Genomic DNA, 22341 nt, shown 5'->3' with positions numbered 1-22341 from the left:
TTGGGTGGTGGTAGATCTTTTTTCCCTTCTACTCTATGAACCTATGCATTTTAATCTCTATTGCGTGGCTGGGATGTCTCCAGACTGTACCACAAGGTACAGTATATATGTAAAAGCCAACAGGGTCATAGTAATTGAATCTAAATTAAGTTTGCTTAGGGTTGTAGAGGGCAAAGAAAAACTTGTTCCTTGTTTCAACCTTTGTATTAATTTTCCCTCAATTCAATTCCATCTAAGTCCTCCGCACTCTAGTTTTACAATCCAATTGCCATTTTTAACCAGGAAGAACATTGCTTAAAAACAACTTATTTGAAAACTACAAAAAGTAATTCCATAGAGACTTGCCACTTGACTGACACCTGTCATCTCATGATAAATGACTCCATTTTCTGCCTCTCTTGCCTTCTGCCACTCCAGCAATGGTCATTTATCATCATCTCTGTCAGCAATGGAAAGCGGCACTGACAGTGCAAGTCAGCAAACATTTAGCACATGGAACCACGCAACACAGGGAAATTATTATTGTCAGAATAATAATGGTTTAGCATAATTTATTACAGGTCCACCAAATAAGCAAAGGCTAGATGTTATTAGACAGATGGATGGGTAGGCTTGGCAGGCCTCCACTGAGACGCAGGCGGTGCTCGATGTGGAAAGGAGAATATCCTCCAACCCAATCAGAGAGCTGGCAGTTCAATTACAAAGAAATAAAGGGACATTCATCATTCAATTAGGCACCTGTCAACCCTCACAAAGGAGAAAACTTCTAACCTGGTACTCCTGGGAGAAGATGCTCAGCAGAGTGGCCTGCGATTGACTGGAACAAATAAAAGAAGGACAAAGTTAATTACTGGAGTGCACGCCAAAGAAACAAAAGAGAAAGGAGCTTCAAAGGTAGGCCTGCTGCCCTGTAATCTAACAGAACATGAAAACAAGTGTGGAAAAGTTGTTCCAGATGAACACCTCAAACAAAGGCTTCCTGCTGCTAGGTCAAGGAGACAGAAAAAGGGAAAGGGGAAAATATGGATGGTCTCAAAGCAAACTATCATATGATTTGGATTTTCTTAAACTTTAGAATGATTATAAATCATATCTGTACCATGCAGGTATGTTAAAAGGGACCAAAAAGAGGCAAGGTTTATTCCCATTGATAAATGATAGTCAAATCCCATAAACAGTAGAAAATGCAGTTCATTCACTGGCAACATTCTGAAATTTATTTTGTTAGCAGGTAGGTATCCTCTTCTGTAGGTCTCTCAGATTCAAGGGGGGAAACTTTGCTCTTCACCAGAGGTAGCACAGAGACCACTGGAACATTCCCACCGATACTGGCCTACTTTGAAAATAGAAGCTTTCATAGCAGAAAGCTGAGGCCCTTGAGGACAGCATTCCCTAAGACTGCCGTAAGCCTTATTCATCTAAGACTCCATGCAATGTCAAACACCTGGCAATGAAGCAACCTGGAAAACATTCATCCCAAGTGGGAATTTTCCTCTTACGATTGTTAACATTTAGAAATGGAACAGAATTTTTTTCTCTAAAAAGCAATCAATAGCCCACTACTATTCTTTCTGATTGCCCCCTGTAGATACAGCTGCCTTATCATATCTTGAAAACAATTAATTATTTCTGATATATTTTCCTACCAAATGCTATCCGAGCAAATTACAGTGTTAATAATTCTGCTTTTATAGTACACCAAAGCACTGTGAATAATTAAAATTTTTCTATTCATGAATGAGACTGCTTAAGCTCATCACAGGTAATTTGGAGAGTATGAAATAAAAGCAATGACACCATATTTCTTTACTCACTGTCAGTACTGTCATCTCTTGCATATCATTACAGATTTGGCTTCTAACCCCTTTCCACTCTTATTAGATTACAAAAGAATATGTTTAAAAAAACACCATAAATGTTTATCAAGGAAAACCAATGATTACTAAAGGACTGTTTTAATAACTCAAAAGTACTGAGAAATGATTGAATAAAATTATAAATCCATTATAACTTTTTCAATGTCTCTAAAAATGGAAGGCACCTTTGAAAAAGCCAGTTCTATGTATAAAATCTTCCTATTATGCCTGGCTTCCCTGAGCTTCACATGCAAATCACATACTCTAGTAGGGTTGCTGACAACCAACTCCTGAAAAAAAATGGCAAAGTTAAACACAAATCTTTATAAACTACTGAATGAGTCACTATGTTATATATTTATGTACAATAAATACAGCCCTCCTCATTGCACAGCAAAATATATTTATGTTAACCAATTAATGGAAGGCAAAATGTCAGTCTCTTGGTCTCAAACAATATGATGGATATAAATGTGCATGTAATGGGCAAGTCAGGGACCAATGACTAATGAGGAGGAAACTAAACTGAATAAAACAAGAGTAGAATAGTAGACGCTCAGAAAGGGAAGACTAACAGACAGCAGAAGGAATAAGCCCAAGAATAAACAGTTCAAAGTGAGATGTTGGTCAAGAGTTGAGAGCACTGTAAAAACTGAGGACAAGATAACGCCTTCCATCAGGAAACTGTCTTAAACAGCTTAGAATTCAATTCAGCTAAAACCATGGACATAGCCTATGGAGCAACACGTTTTCTCAGCGGCCAAGTGGGTTAGAGAGAAAATTCCAGCTTACACTGGGGGCAAAACCTGGCTAGAGCTAAAAAGAGAAAATGACTTACCATAGTAAAATAGAAAGACAGACTCGGGTCCAAAAGGCTTTGGGTTTGGCTGACCAGACAAAGCTGTAGAGAACTAACTGATCTTTGCTAGGTAGTTTGTCAGTCAATGCTCTCTTCCTGTGTGTGCTAAGCTCACAAAAGAGCGTTGTGAACAAGCCTCACGACATAAAGAACCGGAGAGTAGTTTTAGTGCAGCTAAGACACTGACCCCAGTGTGTATTATTTGTTACTCTCTTCCAGTGTGTGGATTCTGAGAAGGGATCCCAAGGCAAGACTGGTGAGTGGAGAAACCATGACCTCGAGGGCCTAGCTTCAAAGAACTCACCACCTCTGCCTGCCCTCCACTGCAATTTCCCCTACTGTTTGATTTGACTGGCAAGAGCCACAGAAGTTACGGTTTAAATTCAACATTCCTTAGGTTCACAAAGAATATGGTTCCTGGCTAGAGAGGAAGAGAGGAGAAGATTCTGCGTAACTAAAAGGCTTATCTTAAACATCACAGTCAGTCCATCAGCAGGTTTCACTGAGCGTCCACAATGTCCTGAGGTCATGGGTATGGGAAAATATGCCTCCAAAATAAAAACATTAAAGTGGACAGGAACTGATTTAGAGGAAACTTTCAACATATACGTGCGTAAAAGCAAAAATTAGAACATTGTCAAGCGCTCACATATTTTTTAGGGACTTAGTGAAGTAAATCATACCCTGAATCCTCACATATTTCAAGACTTTGGAGCATATACTTGTCACTTAGCATACATGTGTTTTCCATTTATATATTCAAAAATACAGTCACTTACTTTGCACAAATGCCCAAAGTCTCTTCAAAGATCGTTTTGTGTTTTTTTCCCATGCTACCCTCCCATATTAAGCTCCTCACCCTGCAGGTATCTGAGAAAAGAAGAGCATGTGAGTAGACTCCTACACTAGCTATGTAAAACCTTGTCTGAGTCGTGTGACAAATGGCTTTACGGAGCAGCAGTAGTCATGTTGCAGCAATGGGGAAACAAGGAAACAAGCATGAGGACAAAGCCAACACACTGAGGACCTGTGACAGGAGACGGAAGGAGCTTGGGTCCTTGAGGACACAGTTGAGCTGCTCAAGACCATGAATTGAAGTGACTACCTTCCATACTTCTTTTGAGTAATAACACATGTCCTTTTTTTTTAAAGGAAGGAAGGAAGGAAGAGAGGGGGGAAAGGAAGTGGGGGAGGGAGTGAGGGAAGGGCGGAGGGAGGGAGGGAGGAGAGAAAGGTTTCTATTTCCTATGTGCCTAGGAAGTAGGAGACACAATCGAGGGAGGGCTCAGAGACAGGGTGCCCTATCACGACGGCACCTGTACAGGATGCAATACTTGGAAGGGGCTGTCCATTTTTATACTTTCTAATTCTCTTCCTAGCTGGCAGCTACTGTATTTGGCTTCCTTAAAATTGTTCCTCTGTCTGTCACTGTGTCACTAAACTGACATCAGAGACTGACTAGAGATCATAAATTGCTATGTGTGAATGCCTTTTCCATACAGATTTTAAACATTGATGGGGTACTGATTACCCTCATTTTATATTGCATTCAAAACTTCAAACGCCAGGTACATAAACAGGCAACAAACCAGTGCCCCATATAGTATTTAACTCAACGTGTGTCCACACCCATCCAGCTAAGATACTCAATAACCTGAAGGATATTAGAGAAAATGAACATCAGGGAGTTGAATGGGTTCAGCAAAGACTAAGAGCAGAACTTAGCACAGACTTAGCTGCAACGCAACATTCTTACAAGGGGGAAGTCTTGATGTTCCCAGGTGAAGACTTAAAGCAAGTAGAACCTTCAGGAAGAAGATACTACACTTTATACTTTAAGTTCTTCCTCTTTCAAGTGCCCAACTTCTGAAAAAGACCATAAAGAAATAAATGTTTTTATTCAACTTTCAAGCTCCTTTTGCTATAGAATCTATGATGTGTCAATGTCTACACTCTAATGGGCTTGAAATCCTCTGAACAAAATGAATATTGCTTCTAGAATTCCGGAAGCAGTAAACCAACCTAAGAAGATAAAACAAGATACTCTTACAAAGCATCAGGCTTGCAGACCTCACAAGGTACAACTTCTCTAAACCCATGAAAGAATACAATAAAACACTGGCTGTATGTGGCCAGTGATTCAGGGCACTAGTCTAGGAAGGTTTTCCATAAAAGCAATTCACTTCCCTCTCTCACTCCCTCCCACACCCATACATACAAATTTGAAACATAGAGCCTTTTTTTCCCCTCTAAAATCAAAATGCAATTCAATAAGACACCAAGGCTTGGTACAGCAGTACTACTAATTTTTTTTTTTTTTTTTTTTTAGGAAAATAACAATGTGAAGTGGAAAGAGTCATGAGAGATTACTGATATTCTGGGAAATTACTGGGGAGAAAAAAGAAAAAAATATATAAACTAAATTGAAGAAATAGAGAAAAATGTATCTATCATACCCCCCACACCCATTTCTTTCTAATTTCCAACTTCATAGTGAGGATATAGACTACATTATATGCCTAATAGTAGCAAATATTCCCACACATGACTATACAGATGGCACCATTAAGCTTAGAAGTAATCAACTATCACAAAAAATTCTTACAAGTTACACCCATGTTTTACATATACAAAAAAAGTGGTTACTGTCCCAGGCACTTAACTAATTTTGCTGACAAACTGAAGTCACATCCAAAACAGCTCTACCTCCAGCAAGAGCTAAGAGTTATATGAACACCTACTTTGTGCTACACACTATACTGTGCCCTTTATTTTACCATCATAGCAATCCTCTGAGGTAGGTACTATTATTGTCCTTATTTTAAAGATGGGGAAATGGAGAAAGGGAAGTTAAAGAAAGTACACAATTAAAGAACTAGGTAAGTGGTAGAACTGGAAATCGAAATCCAGGTCCAGTTCCAGAACCCAAGCCCTTAATCCCCATGCTAATCTGCCCTTCTAATGTGTGCTAATACCCGTTGCTTAAGGTTAAGCATTTATATGTTACATTATACTCCAAACAACCCTGAAAGGTGGGCATTCTTGCTTTTTTGATAGAAAATTGAAGTCACAGGAGGTCAAGAGTTTTGATCAAATTCTATGGCCTTAGACGATATTCGCTTTTAAAAAACTCAAAATGCAGTTTTCCTTTAATTAACTATATAAAAAAATTTTCCTATAGTAAAAAGTCAAGGATTAAAAAATTGTTGGGTAATTTCCATTATTCTTCCTGCAGCTAAGGTATATTTTGTTAATAACCAACCACACCATTGTCTGAAGTGTCTCTATGTGACTGTAAATGTGTCTTTCGCTCAAATGCTATTTACTGTATACAAAGCAACTTTAAATCCTTCCCTGAACAACACAGGTATAAACCCAATCAACCTTCTCTACAGAGGACAACACCCTCTATAAGTGTTAATTTTATTATATGTTTAATGAAGTTTCCTAGTTATAAAATAGTACATATTCTGTGTAAAATCCATAGGTGTCCGTCTGTGTTCCTGTGTTTTTTACTCTGTGTCTGATGTGTGTGTGTGTCTTTCTGTCTGTCTGTCTATACACAAAAGTAAAATTTCAAAAATTGTGTTTTAAACATTTTTTGTAACATGCCTTCATTACATAAGATATCAACATTTATTCCTGCCATAACACATTAACCTTTTAAAATTATTTTTATCATGCTTAAGACAAAACCATGTAACCACTTAGGTCACCAAATAGAACACTGCTGGGACCCCAAAAGGCACTCTATCTGATCATCACCCTTTCCCTCTCGCAGGTGAATCTGATCTTTATCACTTTCTTGCTTTCCTTTACAGTTTTACCACCCAAATATGTACCCCTAAATTCCATAGGTTAGCTTTGCCTGTTCATAAACTTTATTTTAATGGAACCACACAGTGTGTGCTCTTCTGCCTCTGTCTTCTTTCACTCAATAATATATCTGTGAGAATCACCCATGTTAATTTATGTGAGGTTAATTCATTTTCATTGTTGCATAATATATTCTATTGTATAAGTATACTCCACGTTTATCTATCCTATTGATGAACATCTGAACTGTTTCCAGTCTTTTGCAGTGAGAATAATGCTGCTGTGAACATTCCTGCACATGTTTCCTCGTGCATATGTGTACACATTTCTGATGCGTATAAATGCAGAAGTGGAATTCTGGGTCATCTGACATGCAAATCTCTAGCTTTAGTAGATACTGTCAAACACTTTTTCAAAGTGTTTGTAACAATTTTAAACTCCCACCAACACTAAAGGAGAGTTCCCACCGCTATACGTTCTTGTCACACCTTCTAGTTAATGGCTTGTATTTCCATTTTCTTTCTGCTGTCTTTTGAAGTGCTAAAATTTTAATTTTGATGAAGTCCAATGTTGCAATTCTTTAATTTTATTATTGGTACTTTTTGTGTGTCTTTCCTAAGATATCTTTGCCACTCATAGTCACGAAGATAATTCTGTATGTTTTGTTTTAGAAGCTTAAGAATGTTAGCTTTTACATTTGGGCCTATGATCTACCTTGAGTTAATTTTGTGCATTGAGATAGGAGTCACGTTTTATTTTTGTTATTTTTGTACATATATCCAATTGGTCACACACCATTTACCGACTGAATTATCTTGTTGCCTTTGAGGAAACCAAATATCTAAGGGTCTATTTTGGGACTCTCTAATCTGCTCCACTGATTTATATGTTTATCTCTGCACAGATACCACACTGATTTGATTACAATTGATTACATTTAATGTATGTTCTAATATATTTAGGTTTAAGTCTATCATCTTACTGAATGCTAATTTTCTTAATCACTGTACATTCCTTTCTTCTCATTTTTTGTATTCTTTTAAATTGATTTAGTACTTATTCTTCATTATTTTTCCCCTGGCAACTTGGAAGTTGAATACTCTTATACTATTAATGATTATCTTACATAAACACATGGCCCCTTGGTGATTAACTGCTGCCTGGAAAATACAAAAACTTTGCAACACTATCTATATTTCTCCCCTTCTGACATATAGAATATTACTGACGTTGTTTTAATTCTACATATATCTTAAAATTCACAAGACATTGCTGTTGTTTTATACAGTTTCTGTTCATTCTGATATATCCACATATGAACATTTCATTGCCCTTCCTTCCTTCCTTTTCCACTCTTCCATCCGGAATAACTTTCTTTTAATAATTCCAGCAGTGCAGATGTGTTGGTGATGTCAAATTTCAAATTTCAGCTCTTTTCAATGATAATGTGCCTTATTTCTCTACCCAGTTTTAAGATTTTTTTTTTAACTTTGGTTATTAGGAGTTTTAACTCTGGTATTTAGTAAGCTCCTGCTTACAGTTTGCTGGACTTCTTAAATATATGACTGGATACATTTCAACATTTTGAATATTCTCAAGTATTATTTCTTTAAACTTGCTTTAACACTCTGTTTCTCCTACCCAAGACTCCAAATAAGTGTATGTTAGCCCTCCTTACTGTATCCTCTATCTCTTACTCTCTCTTCATATTTTACAGCATTTTGTTATTCTTTGTTATTCTCTGTTACACTCTAGATATTTTCTTCTCATTTATCTCCCAGTTCACTAATTCTCTCTTCAGTAATGTCTAACTTGCTATTAAATACATCCATTGAGTTAAATCCATCCAATTTCAATTACTGTTATTTGTCACTTGTAGATTTTCTATTTGATTCTTTTTTCAAATAAGTTCCCTGAAGAGTTTCAATCTTCTTTTTTAACATCTTGAATAAACTGTGATTATAAAAATTCTGTTTAGTAGTTCCAATAACCAGAGCCCCTTTAAGTCTATTTCTACAGTTTCTACTGGTTCCCATTTATGTTGTCATGTGTCCTTATGTGACTGAGTATCTCCCATTATGTGCTATACTACTTGAAAAACTGCTTTATAAATAATCTGAATACGAAAATGATTAACTTTCTCTGGAGAGGATTCTGATTTGATTCTGGGAGCACTAGGAGTCCAGGATCACCTTAGTCCAATTTCAGGTATTGAATTTTTAGGCCAGTGAAGTAAACTTGAAGGTGAAATATAGTAATGTAGAGCTCTTTTACTTTCAGTCCACATTAATTCCTAGGGTATAGCCCTTTAGGGTCCCACCTCAAAGCTTGGGACATTTGCAAGAGTTCCCACCTTTGGTGGACCCTGGTCTCTAAACCTTGTCCTCCAGCTCTATAAAGCTGTCAAAGGTTCTGTTCAGGACTTGGCTAGACTATATCTGCTGAAAAGGTAATTAAATTTTAATTTAATGATTAAAAAGTTAGTCCCCCCCCAAACCCTTATTTTCAAAAATTAATGCATTACTAACTAACCAATAGATTAAAGAGGAAATCACAATAAAAATAACAAAAATACATAAAATTGAGCAATGACAGTAGTGTGTATCAACAGTTGTGGGAAATGTATTGCATTAATTGGATATAAGGGGAAAAAAAGAAAGAAACCGATTTTATTCTAGGAGGTTCTGGAACACTGAAGATCCCAGCAAACAAAACAAAATAGGACAAGAAATAAGAGAATCAAAAAGGAAAGAAACAAACAAAATGCTCCTTCTTTGAAGATGAGAAGAGAATCAATAAACAAAGAGAATCTATAAACGAAAGTTTTAAACATTAATAAGAGATCTCAGAAAGGTAACTATATATAAGATTAAAATAAAAAAGAAATAGAATTATTATAAAACAGTAATATTAAATTAGAAAATGGAATAGAAAAAATGGACCTCATTCACAATAAAAAACCATAGTTTTTTTATACATATATATTTAACAAAAATATGTAAACCTTTGAAGAAAGTTATAGAACATTACTGAAGAGCATAAGAGAGTTCCTGACTAAATGAAGAGATATTTTTACAAAGAAAGTATCATGGGTAAAAAGATAGTATTAATTAAACTGTCAATTCCCTACACAGTAATCTATGATTTTTTTTTTTTTAAAGCTCCAGGACAGTCTATTTGAGGGAGGGGTGGAGAGGGACCATCCTCCCTCCGGGTGCCATGGTCAAAGCTCACCCAGGGAGTACACCCCCCCTTGGGTCCAGCTGCCTCACCAGGCCCTTCAGCAGCAGTGGGGGAACCAAATTCACAACAGAGTTTTCTGGTAGGATGAGATAAATTTATCTTAAAATCCATGAAGAAGAATGTCAGAAATAGTTAATAAATTTTGAAAAGCAAAAACAAAGTGATATATCACTCTACCAGATATCAACATGGATACATTTCAAAAATAGAGTACTTAACAAAAAACAAAAAAAGCATGCTACAGAATTATACACACATTTGTTACCATTTATATAAAATATAAGAACAGCAAAATATAATTACCTTTTTTGTTCATGGACATTTATGGATACAGTAAAAGAAATACATGAGGCTGATAAACACTAAACTCATGACAATGGTTACCTCAGATGAAAGAGAAGGGGAAAGGAATCAAAGAGCTCTTTTAAAAAAATAATTTTTTTTATTTTAAAAATTTTTTAATTTAAAATTTGTAATTTTTTACAAATTTTTTAAAACATAAAAATCTGTAGGCGAAAAAACTGTAGATAGTGTCAGGATATTTCATTTCTGTAAAAGTAAAAAGCATCTGAAGCAAATATAAACAGAGGTAGATTCAAAGAGTTCATTATACTATTCTCTGTTCTATGTGTGCTGTATTTCGTAATAAAATTAAATAGTAGGAGAAGAAAAATGGAAAGAATTGAAGGAGCTGGATAAATTGATCTAAGATTTTTTTCTGCTCTAAGTCCCACCCTATTCTAAACATTCTGATTTAATTAGAGGCTTAAAGACCTATACTTCTTTCCTTTCTAAGTAAATTTGGGTTTTAACTTTTTAGAACGAGCCATAACATAAATCAGATAAAGAATAAGAAGCTTGGGTGAAAGACACTTAATTTTGCTTCCAAGACCAGATGTCGGGTCATTTTTCTCTAAAGCAATCCGAATAACTTCAACACAATATAATAGATACACCTGTAAGAAATATTTATCAATTCTTTCTTCCTATAATAATTTATTCTGATTTCATTCTTTAATAAGTCAGATAAAACTACAGTATTAGAAACCCTTAAGTTTGTAGAAATTTTATTATGATTGCCAGAAAGAGTAAGAGAGCAAGAGAAAGTTAACATAATGATAGTCTGATAACAATAGCCTGTATGGGAAGATATTTATAATTCTTCCCCCGTTGGTAAAAATTCAACTTTCTTCCACCTCTGCATGGAGTATTAGCTAGCATATTTTCCATCATTTCCTCTCCTCTGGCTAGTCTTCATTTACTTCCGAGCACACTCCGTCTTTAAGCCACAACCTGTCTACACCTTTCAAACTACTGTCCACCGTTTCTCTTCACTACCAAATGTCTTTGTCTACGAGGTCTTTGGTTCAGTATATCCTATTCGGCCTCCAACCCATGGCAATCTCACTTCTGTACTCACTCCTTAATTGAAAAAGACATACTTCTTACCTTAGCTGACCTCATCACAATATTTTGTACCTTTGACTATCTTCCCTTTCTTAAAAATCTTTCCTATGAATTCCAGGAAACTATTTTCTAAAACCTCTCCTTCTCCCCTGCTAACCACTTATCTTTCTCTCTCCCACTGGCTGCTAGCCTCTTCCCTGGGGTTTCCTGGGGCGGGGGAGCAGATGGGGAGGGAGGAGGTCTCCCCAACCCTCTTCTTCTCTTCATTCTACTTGCTCATGTGGGTGACAGCACACCCTGCTGTGTTCCCAACAACTACTGCCGTAACTTCCAAACATACATATATATGTTTCCAGCCTCCACCCCTACTCAGAATCACGTTCTCAATTTTATAGCTCCCTATGGGACATTCCCCCTATTTGGCCGCATGCATCTTAAAATCAAATTTACCACCATACTCCTTTCCCACAACTGTGTTTCATACCCAAACGCTCTTAAATCAATTATTTCCATAAAGGTAAGACAGATGGGCTACAAATCCCAAGGTAATTCTTGATTCTTCCCTCTCCCTCACACCTGAAACATCTAAGGAGTCAAGAAGTCCTGCTGATTCTACAATCAAAAGTTTTTTTCACATTTGTCCCTACTTCCCTAAATGACTAAATAGCTTCCTGATTCATTCCCCTTGCCTCCTATCTCTATACTCTTTAATCCAACCTCTAATTTACCAACAATGCTTCTAAAATACACATCGGATGATGTACCCTCTTGGCTTGAAAATCCCAGGAGGCATCAACTACCTATAGAATGAAGTTCATACTCATGAGCAAGGCACTTGAGGCCTTTCTCAACCTGGCTTTAGGCCCCTTCTTTTTAGCTCTCCCACAATGCTTTCCCACCTTCAATCCCCCAAGCAGTTTATACTTTAATCTCACCACATCGCCATAAATTACCATCTTCTTTCTGGAGTCTAGAATGTTCTTTGAATCTCCTCATTCTATTTGGAGAACTTCTACCCTTTAGGGTAAAACTGGACTCAGGATACTCCTATATGACTTGCTATCACTATTAAATGAAGCTATTTTAGTAAACGGAATATTTCAAGAGATATCATAGAGTTTTTAGACCAAGCCCAAGCCTCTCGTTTTAAAAATGACAAAAGTAAAAGTCACAGAGATGAAGTGATTTGCCCAAAGTTACGTAAAGGGTTATTTTACACCAGGTACATGTAAATCAAGGAAAAAATAAGTTGTGCTACAAGCAGGACTTACTGAAATAATACTTAGCTGTGTCATCTTCACGGATGAGAATATCACATACTTTTAATTATTTCAGTAATCATAATGTATCTGTGACCAACGTGTATAAATTAAAACATAAACACAAATAAAAAAGCAAAATATACTAGAATACAAATTATATCCCCAGTAGTCCCCAAACCCCCAAGTTCCCACATTTTACCACCAAAAGATGCAATGAATGGGAGATCAAAATTTTGAATTTTACTTCTCAATGACAGTTCTTTTTACTATAAATGCAAATTTTATATAACCTCACAATATGGAAAGTGATTATTTTTCCAGGTAACATGTCACTTCCCCTGACTTAGGACCATTTTTTAGCCCTCTGGAATACTAGTTTTCTCTTACAAATTTCTGACAGACATCTTTATGTACTCCACAATTATTTTTTTAAACAATAGGGAGCATCAAAAGTTGTACTGTTAAGGGAGCACCAATAGGAACTGTCTTTATTCTTGAGGTGTTTAAATTCTAATTGGAAAAAAATCACTTAATATTTCAAAGTCTCAGTTTCACATCTGTATATGGATTCCATGACTTTAGAGTCTATTTTCACCTTGAAAGTTCTGTGATTTTTATCTGTTCTACAACTCCAAGATTTAGATTTATTAAGTTTCTCTCTGCTTAGAGCCCTAAAACTTTTAAGTATAGTTTATCATAAAACTGTGCCGTGGTCCTTATAATAATGACTTGTTCTCATGTTGACACCAGACATTTCTATATGGGCCTAATATAGCAGGTCTATTCTAGGTCAATAGCTAGAGTGATTAAATTGTTTATTAAGACTTCCAGGCATTTAAAGTAATCAGACCACAGTATGAGAACATGGGAGGAAAATAATTAACTCCTTTCATTCACCATTGATTATAAGGTACCACATCCCCCACTAGAGGTTAAGTAATCACTTCATGGGTCTAGCACCACAACTATTTCATTGATGAAATCCCAGTCTCCCCCAAATTACTGTATTTTTTTGATACAGACTGAACACAGATACTTAATGAAAGAACCACCAGATCTTTACCTTTAAAGATATTTATATAAATATATAAATATAAATATGTAAATAAATATAAACATTCAACCTCACAATTCTTCAAGTATTGAAAGAGTTTTTTTATGAGATGGTCTCTGGCTTGAACTAGGTAATCCCAGGAAAAGAGACAAAGTATGTCATGAGGACCTATAAGGGTCCTCCACCTCTGTGCAGCAACTTCAAATTGAAGGAAGATAAGAGGTAATCCTTACTCTTAAAATGAGTTTAGTTTTAGAAAGGTATTTGTCAGAAGGGTTGAAAATACAAGCCTTAGACCTAAAATAGCACCAAATAACATTGTTCATTTTCCTCAGTAATATTCAGTGCTGAAAAGACTAAAGATTCTGATCTACCTTCAGATAGTTTTCTTAAACAGTTGCTTATCAAAACCAAATGAATTAATTTCACTTTCTGAAGTCTTTACTTAAAAATAAAAATTTACTAAACATCCTACCATAGTAAAACGCTTCAGTTTCCTATGACTGCTGTAACAAATGACGATGTATTTGAAAAAGGGGCCTTTGGGAGCTAATTCGGGTTAGATTAGGTCATGAGCATAGGGCCCTTATGAGGGGATTACTGTAGTGGCCTTATAAGAAGAGGAAGAGAGACATCACTTTGAAAGCATGCACCAAGGAAAGGCCAAGTGAGGACACAGTGAGAAGGTGGCCATCTGCAAGCCAGGAAGAGAGTCCTCACCAGGACCTGACCATGCTGGCACCCTGATCTTGAACTTCCATTCTCCAGAACTGTGAGAAAATAAATGTCTGCTGTCTAAGCCATCCAGCCTATGGTATTTTGTTAGGACAGCCCAAAAGGAATTAGACATCTGGGGTCCTTTCACAATAGGCCACGCTTTGAGAGTTAATGATTAATCACTCACTTCTCCAATATTCCCAGCTAGCTAGTTAATTCTTCAAGTTTTAGGGCTGGGTCAGTCTCTTTCAAGTTCTTTCCTAACTGAGTCTCTTTCTTGGGAAGTAGATTCTAAATATTTCCACACCCAAAAAAAGAAAAAAAAATTATGTCTGCATCAGCTTATTACTTATACTGAGCTTATTACTTATACTGAGTTTTACTTCATGTTGTCCAATTTTTTTCCCTCTGGATTTCAAATGTTTTATGGGTTTGTTTATACAGAAAATGCCTTGAATGGACCTCTTTTCTGAGGGAATTTCTCAGTTTATGAAATCCTGCTAGAATACCAAGTCATTCTGCCAACTCTGCATCATCACAAGTGAATGAATGAACATCTAGAGGCTAATTTAATTCTGTGACCAAAATCTTACTTGCCTATGTCTAACGAACACACTTTTATAAACTTTTCACAAAGTAAAAAGGTTTAGAATATTGTTTAAAACCATTTAAACATTCCCTTATTCTTTTTCTATTCAAAAATACATGTTCTGCTCTCCTAATTTTTCTTAATTTAATAGGTCACAGAGATCTTATATAAAACTAGTAAAAATGACTGACCAGATTCACTTTATAATGGTTATCATTTATAAAGATCAAACTATCATCTTTACCACTTTCTTCCCAAATAAATTTTCAGTTTTATTAACATAATGGTAGTAATAATCTCATATTCTTTCTCTTTTATCCCACATTCCCAACCCCCAATTACTAAACTGATGCTTTTCATTTAAAAAGTTAACAAGGAAATGCAGGAATTGGCATAAAAGTAACTTCGTTAATACTTAGTGCTTCTACATGGCCTCAGTTGTGTTCTTATGAGGTCAGCAAACTATTTGAAGCTTTAGATGCTATATTTTCCCTACTACATTAGTTTGAAAAAACTGCAGATTTTCAACCTTCTTTAAAAACTTCATCATCATGATATGAACTATAATTATTCTACAGCCACCCCACTTTAATAATAAATGCTGGGAATATTAAAACAATAAATGGAATGCCTTAAAATACATTACGCTCTTCTCTGATTTAACACAAAATTTTAACTCTTACCACAAGCCTTTTATTCTTAATTCACAATCAAATTCTTTTGGCAGTTAATCTCAGCACTTAATGTCATTCACTCCAATAAAACCAATCTTAAATGGCTATAAATGCCTTCCCTACTTCTCTATGTGTTTTAAGAGAAATCAGAGGAGAAGCATAAATGGAGTTCAGTCACTAAGACTATGCACAACACAATTATGCTGTTACACACTAACTTTCGCCAGAATATCCTATTTGTAACTTTTCCCCATTTCTGTTGAACTCTGTCTAATCAAGAGTTGGCACTCAACGAACACCACTGATCCTGGTGATGATGATGACAAACATAACAACACTGGTGGTTAGTTACCTAGGTCCAAGCACCACTCTATTTAATTATCATCACTATAATAATAAAAGCACAAGTAGTATTTAAGAAACCGAGGGAAAGGGAGAAGTATCTTATCCAAATTAACACAGCCAGCATGTGAACACAGACAGTTTGTCGTCAAACTCTGTGTTCTTAATACAGCGTCCAAATGATAAAACAGAATTACTTTCAAGAACCAATACTCCAGGGGGGCAGAGTCAAGATGGTGTACTAGGAGGATGCAGAATTCACGTCTCCTCACAACTAGGGCACCTACCAGGCACCGGTGGGGGACCAGAGACACCTAAGGGGACAGGAGAAACCCGTAGCGGCCAGGTAGGACGTGGGACATAGGGGTAGTGAAGAAGGAAGAGAAGTGGAGGTGGGAAATGACTGGCGCCCCTGAGGGGTGGCTGGGGGAGGGTAATGGATCCCACACCTAAAGGGGGAAATTGGGGAACCACTGGGAGGGCAGAGGTCAAAAGGCAGTGTGGCCAGGTTTCCCCTGCCCACTTGGACCCCCAGGAACCTGCTGAGATCCCAGGCCTGATCCTCTCCCCACTGAGGTTCCCTCCAGCCTCGCAGGTCCTGAGGGAGTGGGAGGGAGGGAAGGGGGAGCAAAAGTAAAGGTCGGACTTCAGGGACCAGCACCTCTGAGGGGTGTCTGGGGGAGGAGGAGATCCTACACCCAGCGGGACCCACCCATGGTTAGGGGTCTAGTGGCCCAGTGGGAGGCGGGTGGGGGACACCCTGCCAGAGACCGTGGGGGAGGGGCATGAAGGAACGGAAGGTAACACGGCCAGTGCCTTCCCTGTCCACTTAGGCACAGGGAAGCCTGTTGGGCTCCAGGGCCTAATCCTGTGCCCTGGGAGCCTCCCTCCTGCCCCGCAGAGCTCAAGCCCTGCCCCTACACCCTCACTCAGGGCCCTACCTCCAAACTCCTGAACTCCACACTCTAGAGGCCCTCCTTCTCACGTGCTGCCTCTCACCTTCTGTGCAGGTACTAAGCAGAGGCCCCACCCCAGGCTCAAACATCACCCCCCCCAACCACCCCCTACCACCTAGGTCCCACCCCACCCTAAACCCTGCCCCTGCCTAAGTTTATTTTTCTAATTTTATTTTATTCTTTATACTTTGTTAGTGATCTCTCCTTCTGGCTTGTCCCCCCCCACACACACACTTTGTTTTTTCTTTTTTCTGTTGTGGTTTTATTTTACCTTGTTGCAGTTGTTCCATTATACTTTTGTTTTTCCTAATATATTTTTTATCTTTCTAATTTTATTTCTTTTATATTCTTTGATATTGTACTGCTCCTTTTTTATTTCTTTCTTTTTTTTAAAAACTGTGCCACAAAACTTGCGGGATCTTGGTTCCCAGGACGGAGGTCAGGCCTGAGCTCCTGTGGTGGGAGCTCTGAGGCCAAACCTGTAGACTAACAGGGAACCTCAGACTCCAGGGAACATCAATTGGAGTGAGGCCTCCTGGAGGTCGTCCTCATCTCAGCACCAAGACCCAGACCCAGCTCTATCCAACTGCCTGCAAACTCCAGTGCTGGATGTCTCCGGCCAAACAACTAGTAAGACAGGAATACAGCACTACCCATCAAAAAAAAAAAAGAAAGAAACGACAAAAAATTATGTTACAGACGAAGGGGCAAGGTAAAAACCTACCAGACCAAATAAATGAAGACAAAATAGGCAACCTACCTGAAAAGGAATTCAGAGTATTGATATTAAAGATGGTCTAAAATCTTGGAAACAGAATGGAGAAAATACAAGAAACATTTAACAAGGAACTAGAAGGATTAAACAGCAAACAAACAGTAATGAACAACACAGTTACTGAAATTAAAAATACTCAAGAAGGAATCAATAACAGAATAACTGAGGGAGAAGAAAGGATAAGTGAGCTGGAAGACAAAATGGTAGAAATAACTGCCAGGGAGCAGAATAAAGAAAAAAGAATGAAAAGAATTGGAGACAGTCTTAGAGACCTCTGGGACAACATTAAATGCATCAACATTCGAATTATAGGGGTCCCAGTAGAAGAAGAGAAAAAGAAAGGGTCTGAGGAAATACTTGAAGAGGTTACAGTTGAAAACTTCCCTAACATGGGAAACGAAAGAGTCAATCAAGTCCAGGAAGCACAGAGAGTACCATACAGAATAAACCCAAAGAGAAAAATGCTGAGACACATATTAATCAAACTATCAACAATTAAATACAAATAAAAAATATTAAAGGCAGCAAGAGAAAAGCAACAAATAACATACAAGGGAATCTCTATAAGATTAACAGCTGATCTTTCAGCAGAAACTCTGCAAGCCAGAAGGGAGTGGCAGGACATATTTAAAGTGATGAAAGGGAAAAACCTACAGCCGAGATTACTCTACCCAGCAAGGATATCATTCAGATTTGAGAGAGAAATTAAAACCTTTACAGATAAGCAAAAGTTAAGAGAATTCAGCACCACCAAACCAGCTTTACAACAAATGCTAAAGGAACTTCTCTAGGCAGGAAACACAAGAGAAGGAAAAGACCCAAAAAAACAAACCCAAAACAATTAAGAAAATGGTAATAGGAACATACATATCGATAATTACGTTAAATGTAAATGGATTAAATGCTCCAACCAAAAAACAGAGACTGGCTGAAGGCATACAAAAAAAAGACCCATACCTATGCTGTCTACAAGAGACCCACTTCAGACATAGGGACACATACAGACTGAACGTGAGGGAATGGAAAAAGATATTCCATACAAATGGAAATCAAAAGAAAGCTGGAGTAGCAATTCTCATATCAGACAAAATAGACTTTAAAATAAAGACTACTAAAAGAGACAAAGAAGGACACTACATAATGATCAAGGGATCAATCCAAGAAGAAGATATAACAATTCTAAATATTTATGCACCCAACATAGGAGCACCTCAATACATAAGGCAAATGTCAACAGCCATAAGAGGGGAAATCAACAGTAACACAAACATAGTAGGGGACTTTAACACCCCACTTTCACCAATGGACAGATTATCCAAAATAAAAATAAATAAGGAAACACAAGCTTTAAATGACACATTTAACAAGATGGACTTAATTGATATTTACAGGACATTCCATCCAAAAACAACAGAATACACTTTCTTCTCAAGTGCTTACGGAACATTCTCCAGGAGAATCACATGTTGGGTCACAAATCAAACCTTGGTAAATTTAAGAAAATTGAAATTGTATCAAGTATCTTTTCTGACCAAATGCTATGAGACTAGATATCAATTACAGGAAAAAAATGGTAAAAAATACAAACACATGGAGGCTAAACAATTCGCTACTAAATAACCAAGAGATCACTGAAAAAATCAAAGAGGAAATCAAAAAATGCCTAGAAACAAATGACAACGGAGACATGATGACCCAAAACCTATGGGATGCAGCAAAAGCAGTTCTAAGAGGGAAGTTTATAGAAATACAATCCTACCTCAAGAAACAAGAAACATCTCAAATAAACAACCTAACTTACACTTAAAGCAATTAGAGAGAGAAGAACAACAACAACAAAAAAAACCAAAGTTAGCAGAAGGAAAGAAATCATAAAGATCAGATCAGAAATAAATGAAAAAGAAAAGAAGGAAACAATAGCAAAGATCCATAAAAGTAAAAGCTTGTTCTTTCAGAAGATAAAAAAAATTGATAAACCATTAGCCAGACTCATCAAGAAAAAAAGGGAGAAGATTCAAATCAACAGAAATAGAAATGAAAAAGGAGAAGTAACAACTGACACTGCAGGAATAGAAAGGATCATGACAGATTACTACAAGCAACTATATGCCAATAAGATGGACAACCTGGAAGAAATGGACAAATTCTTAGAAAAGCGGAACCTTCTGAGGTTGAACCAGGAAGAAATAGAAAATATAAACAGACCAATCACAAGCACTGAAATTGAAACTGTGATTAAAAATCATCCAACAAACAAAAGCCCAGGACCTGATGGTTTCACAGGTGAATTCTATCAAACATTTAGAGAAGAGCTATCACCTATCCTTCTCAAACTCTTCCAAAATATAGCAGAGGCAGGAACACTCCCAAACTCATTCTACGAGGCCCCCATCACCCTGATACCAAAACCAGACAAAGATGTCACAAAAAAAGAAAACTAGAGGCCAATATCTCTAATGAACATAGATGCAAAAATCCTCAACAAAATACTAGCAGACAGAATCCAACAGCTCATGAAAAGTATCATACACCATGATCAAGTGCGGTTTAATCCCAGGAATGCAAGGATTCTTCAATATACGCAATTCAAGCAATGTGATAAACCATACTAACAAACTGAAGGATAAAAACCATATGATCATTTCAATAGATGCAGAAAAAGCTTTTGACAAAATTCAACACCCATTTATGATAAAAACTCTCCAGAAAGTAGGCAGGGAGGGAAACTACCTCAACATAATAAAGGTTATTTATGACAAACCCACAGCCAACATGGTTCTCAATGGTGAAAAACTGAAAGCATTTCCACTAAGATCAGGAACAAGACAAGGTTGCCCACTCTCACCACTATTATTCAACATAGTTTTGGAAGTTTTAGCCACAGCAGTCTGAGAAGAAAAAGAAATAAAAGGAATCCAAATAGGAAAAGAAGAAGTTAAACTGCCACTGTTTGCAGATGACACAGTACTATACATAGAGAATCCTAAAGATGCTACCAGAAAACTACTAGGACTAATCAATGAATCTGGTAGAGTAGCAGGATACAAAATTAATCCATAGAAATCTCTTGCATTCCTATACACTAATGATGAAAAATCTGAAAGAGAAATTAAGAAAACACTCCCATTTACCATGGTAAGAAAAAGAATAATATACCTTGGAATAAACCTACCTAAGGAGACAAAAGACCTGTGTGCAGAAAACTATAAGATACTGATGAAAGAAATTAAAGATGATACAAACAGATGGAGAGATATACCATGTTCCTGGATTGGAAGAATCAACATTGTGAAAATGAGTATACTACCCAAAGCAATTTACAGATTCAATGCAATCCCTATCAACCTACCAATGGTATTTTTCACAGAACTGGAACAAAAAATTGTACAATTTGTATGGAAACACAAAAGACCCCAAATAGCCAAAGCAATCTTGAGAAAGAGAAACAGAGCTGGGAGAATCAAGTTCCTGAACTTCAGACTATACTTCAAAGCTACAGTAATCAAGACAGTATGGTACTGGCACAAAAACAGAAATATACATCAATGGAACAGGATAGAAAGCCCAGAGATAAACCCACGTACATATGATCACGTTATCTTTGAAAAAGGAGGCAAGAGTATACAGTGGAGAAAAGACAGCCTCTTCAATAAGCGGTGCTGGGAAAACTGGACAGCTACGTGTAAAAGAATGAAATTAGAACACTCCCTAACACCATACACAAAAATAAACTCAAAATGGATTAAAGACCTAAATGTAAGGCCAGACACTATAAAACTCTTACAGGAAAACATAGGCAGAGCACTCTATGACATAAATCACAGCAAGGTCCTTTTTGACCCACCTCCTAGAGGAATTTAAATAAAAACAAAAATAAACAAATGGGTCCTAATGAAACTCAAATGCTTTTGCACAGCAAAGGAAACCATAAACAAGACGAAAAGACAACCCTCAGAATTGGAGAAAATATTTGCAAAAGAAGCAACTGACAAAGGATTAATCTCCAAAATATACAAGCAGCTCAATATCAAAAACACAAACAACCCAATCTAAAAATGGGCAGAAGACCTAAATAGACATTTTTCCAAAAAAGATATACAGATGGCCAACAAACACATAAAAAGATGCTCAACATCACTAATCATTAGAGAAATGCAAATCAAAACTACAATGAGGTTATCACCTGACACTGATCAGAATGGCCATCATCAAAAAATCTATAAACAATAAATGCTGGAGAGAGTGTGGAGAAAAGGGAACCCTCTTGCACTGTTGGTGGGAATGTAAATTGATACAGCCACTATGGAGAACAGTATGGAGGTTCCTTAAAAAACTAAAAATAGAACTACCATATGATCCAGCAATCCCACTACCGGGCATATACCCTGAGAAAACCATAATTCAAAAAGAGACATGTACCACAGTGTTCACTGCAGCTCTATTTACAATAGCCAGGACATGGATCCACCTAAGTGTCCATCGACAGATGAATGGATAAAGAAGATGTGGTACATATTTGCAATGGAATAGTGCTCAGCCATAAAAATAAATGAAATTGAGTTATTTGTAGTGAGGTGAACGGACCTAGAGTCTGTCATACAGAGTGAAGTAAGTCAGAAAGAGAAAAACAAATACCGTATGCTAACACATATATATGGAATCTAAAAAAAAAAAAGAAAATGGTTCTGATGAACCTAGGGGAGTACAGGAATAAAGAGACAGACGTAGAGAATGGACTTGAGGACACGGGGAGGGGGAAGGGTAAGCTGGGACGAAGTGAGAGAGTAACAT

General features: G+C 37.0%; 1 protein-coding gene across 4 annotated transcripts in view; it reads right to left on the bottom strand.

Moving 5' to 3' along the window:
- The window catches only part of CDIN1 (CDAN1 interacting nuclease 1), a 219523-nt gene that overhangs the window by 160386 nt on the left and 36796 nt on the right, over positions 1 to 22341 (bottom strand). For all 4 annotated transcript variants that reach the window (XM_079912234.1, XM_079912235.1, XM_079912236.1 and 1 more), the window contains exon 2: positions 772 to 817. In XM_079912234.1, the coding sequence (XP_079768360.1) occupies positions 772 to 817 (46 nt within the window). The remainder of the gene's footprint in view (positions 1 to 771; positions 818 to 22341) is intronic.

This window comes from Stenella coeruleoalba (assembly GCF_951394435.1).
Source record: "Stenella coeruleoalba genome assembly, chromosome: 2".
NCBI classification, from domain to species: domain Eukaryota; kingdom Metazoa; phylum Chordata; class Mammalia; order Artiodactyla; family Delphinidae; genus Stenella; species Stenella coeruleoalba.
The sequence above is the reverse complement of the archived record's forward strand: the minus strand, read 5'-3'. Positions and strand labels throughout refer to the sequence as shown.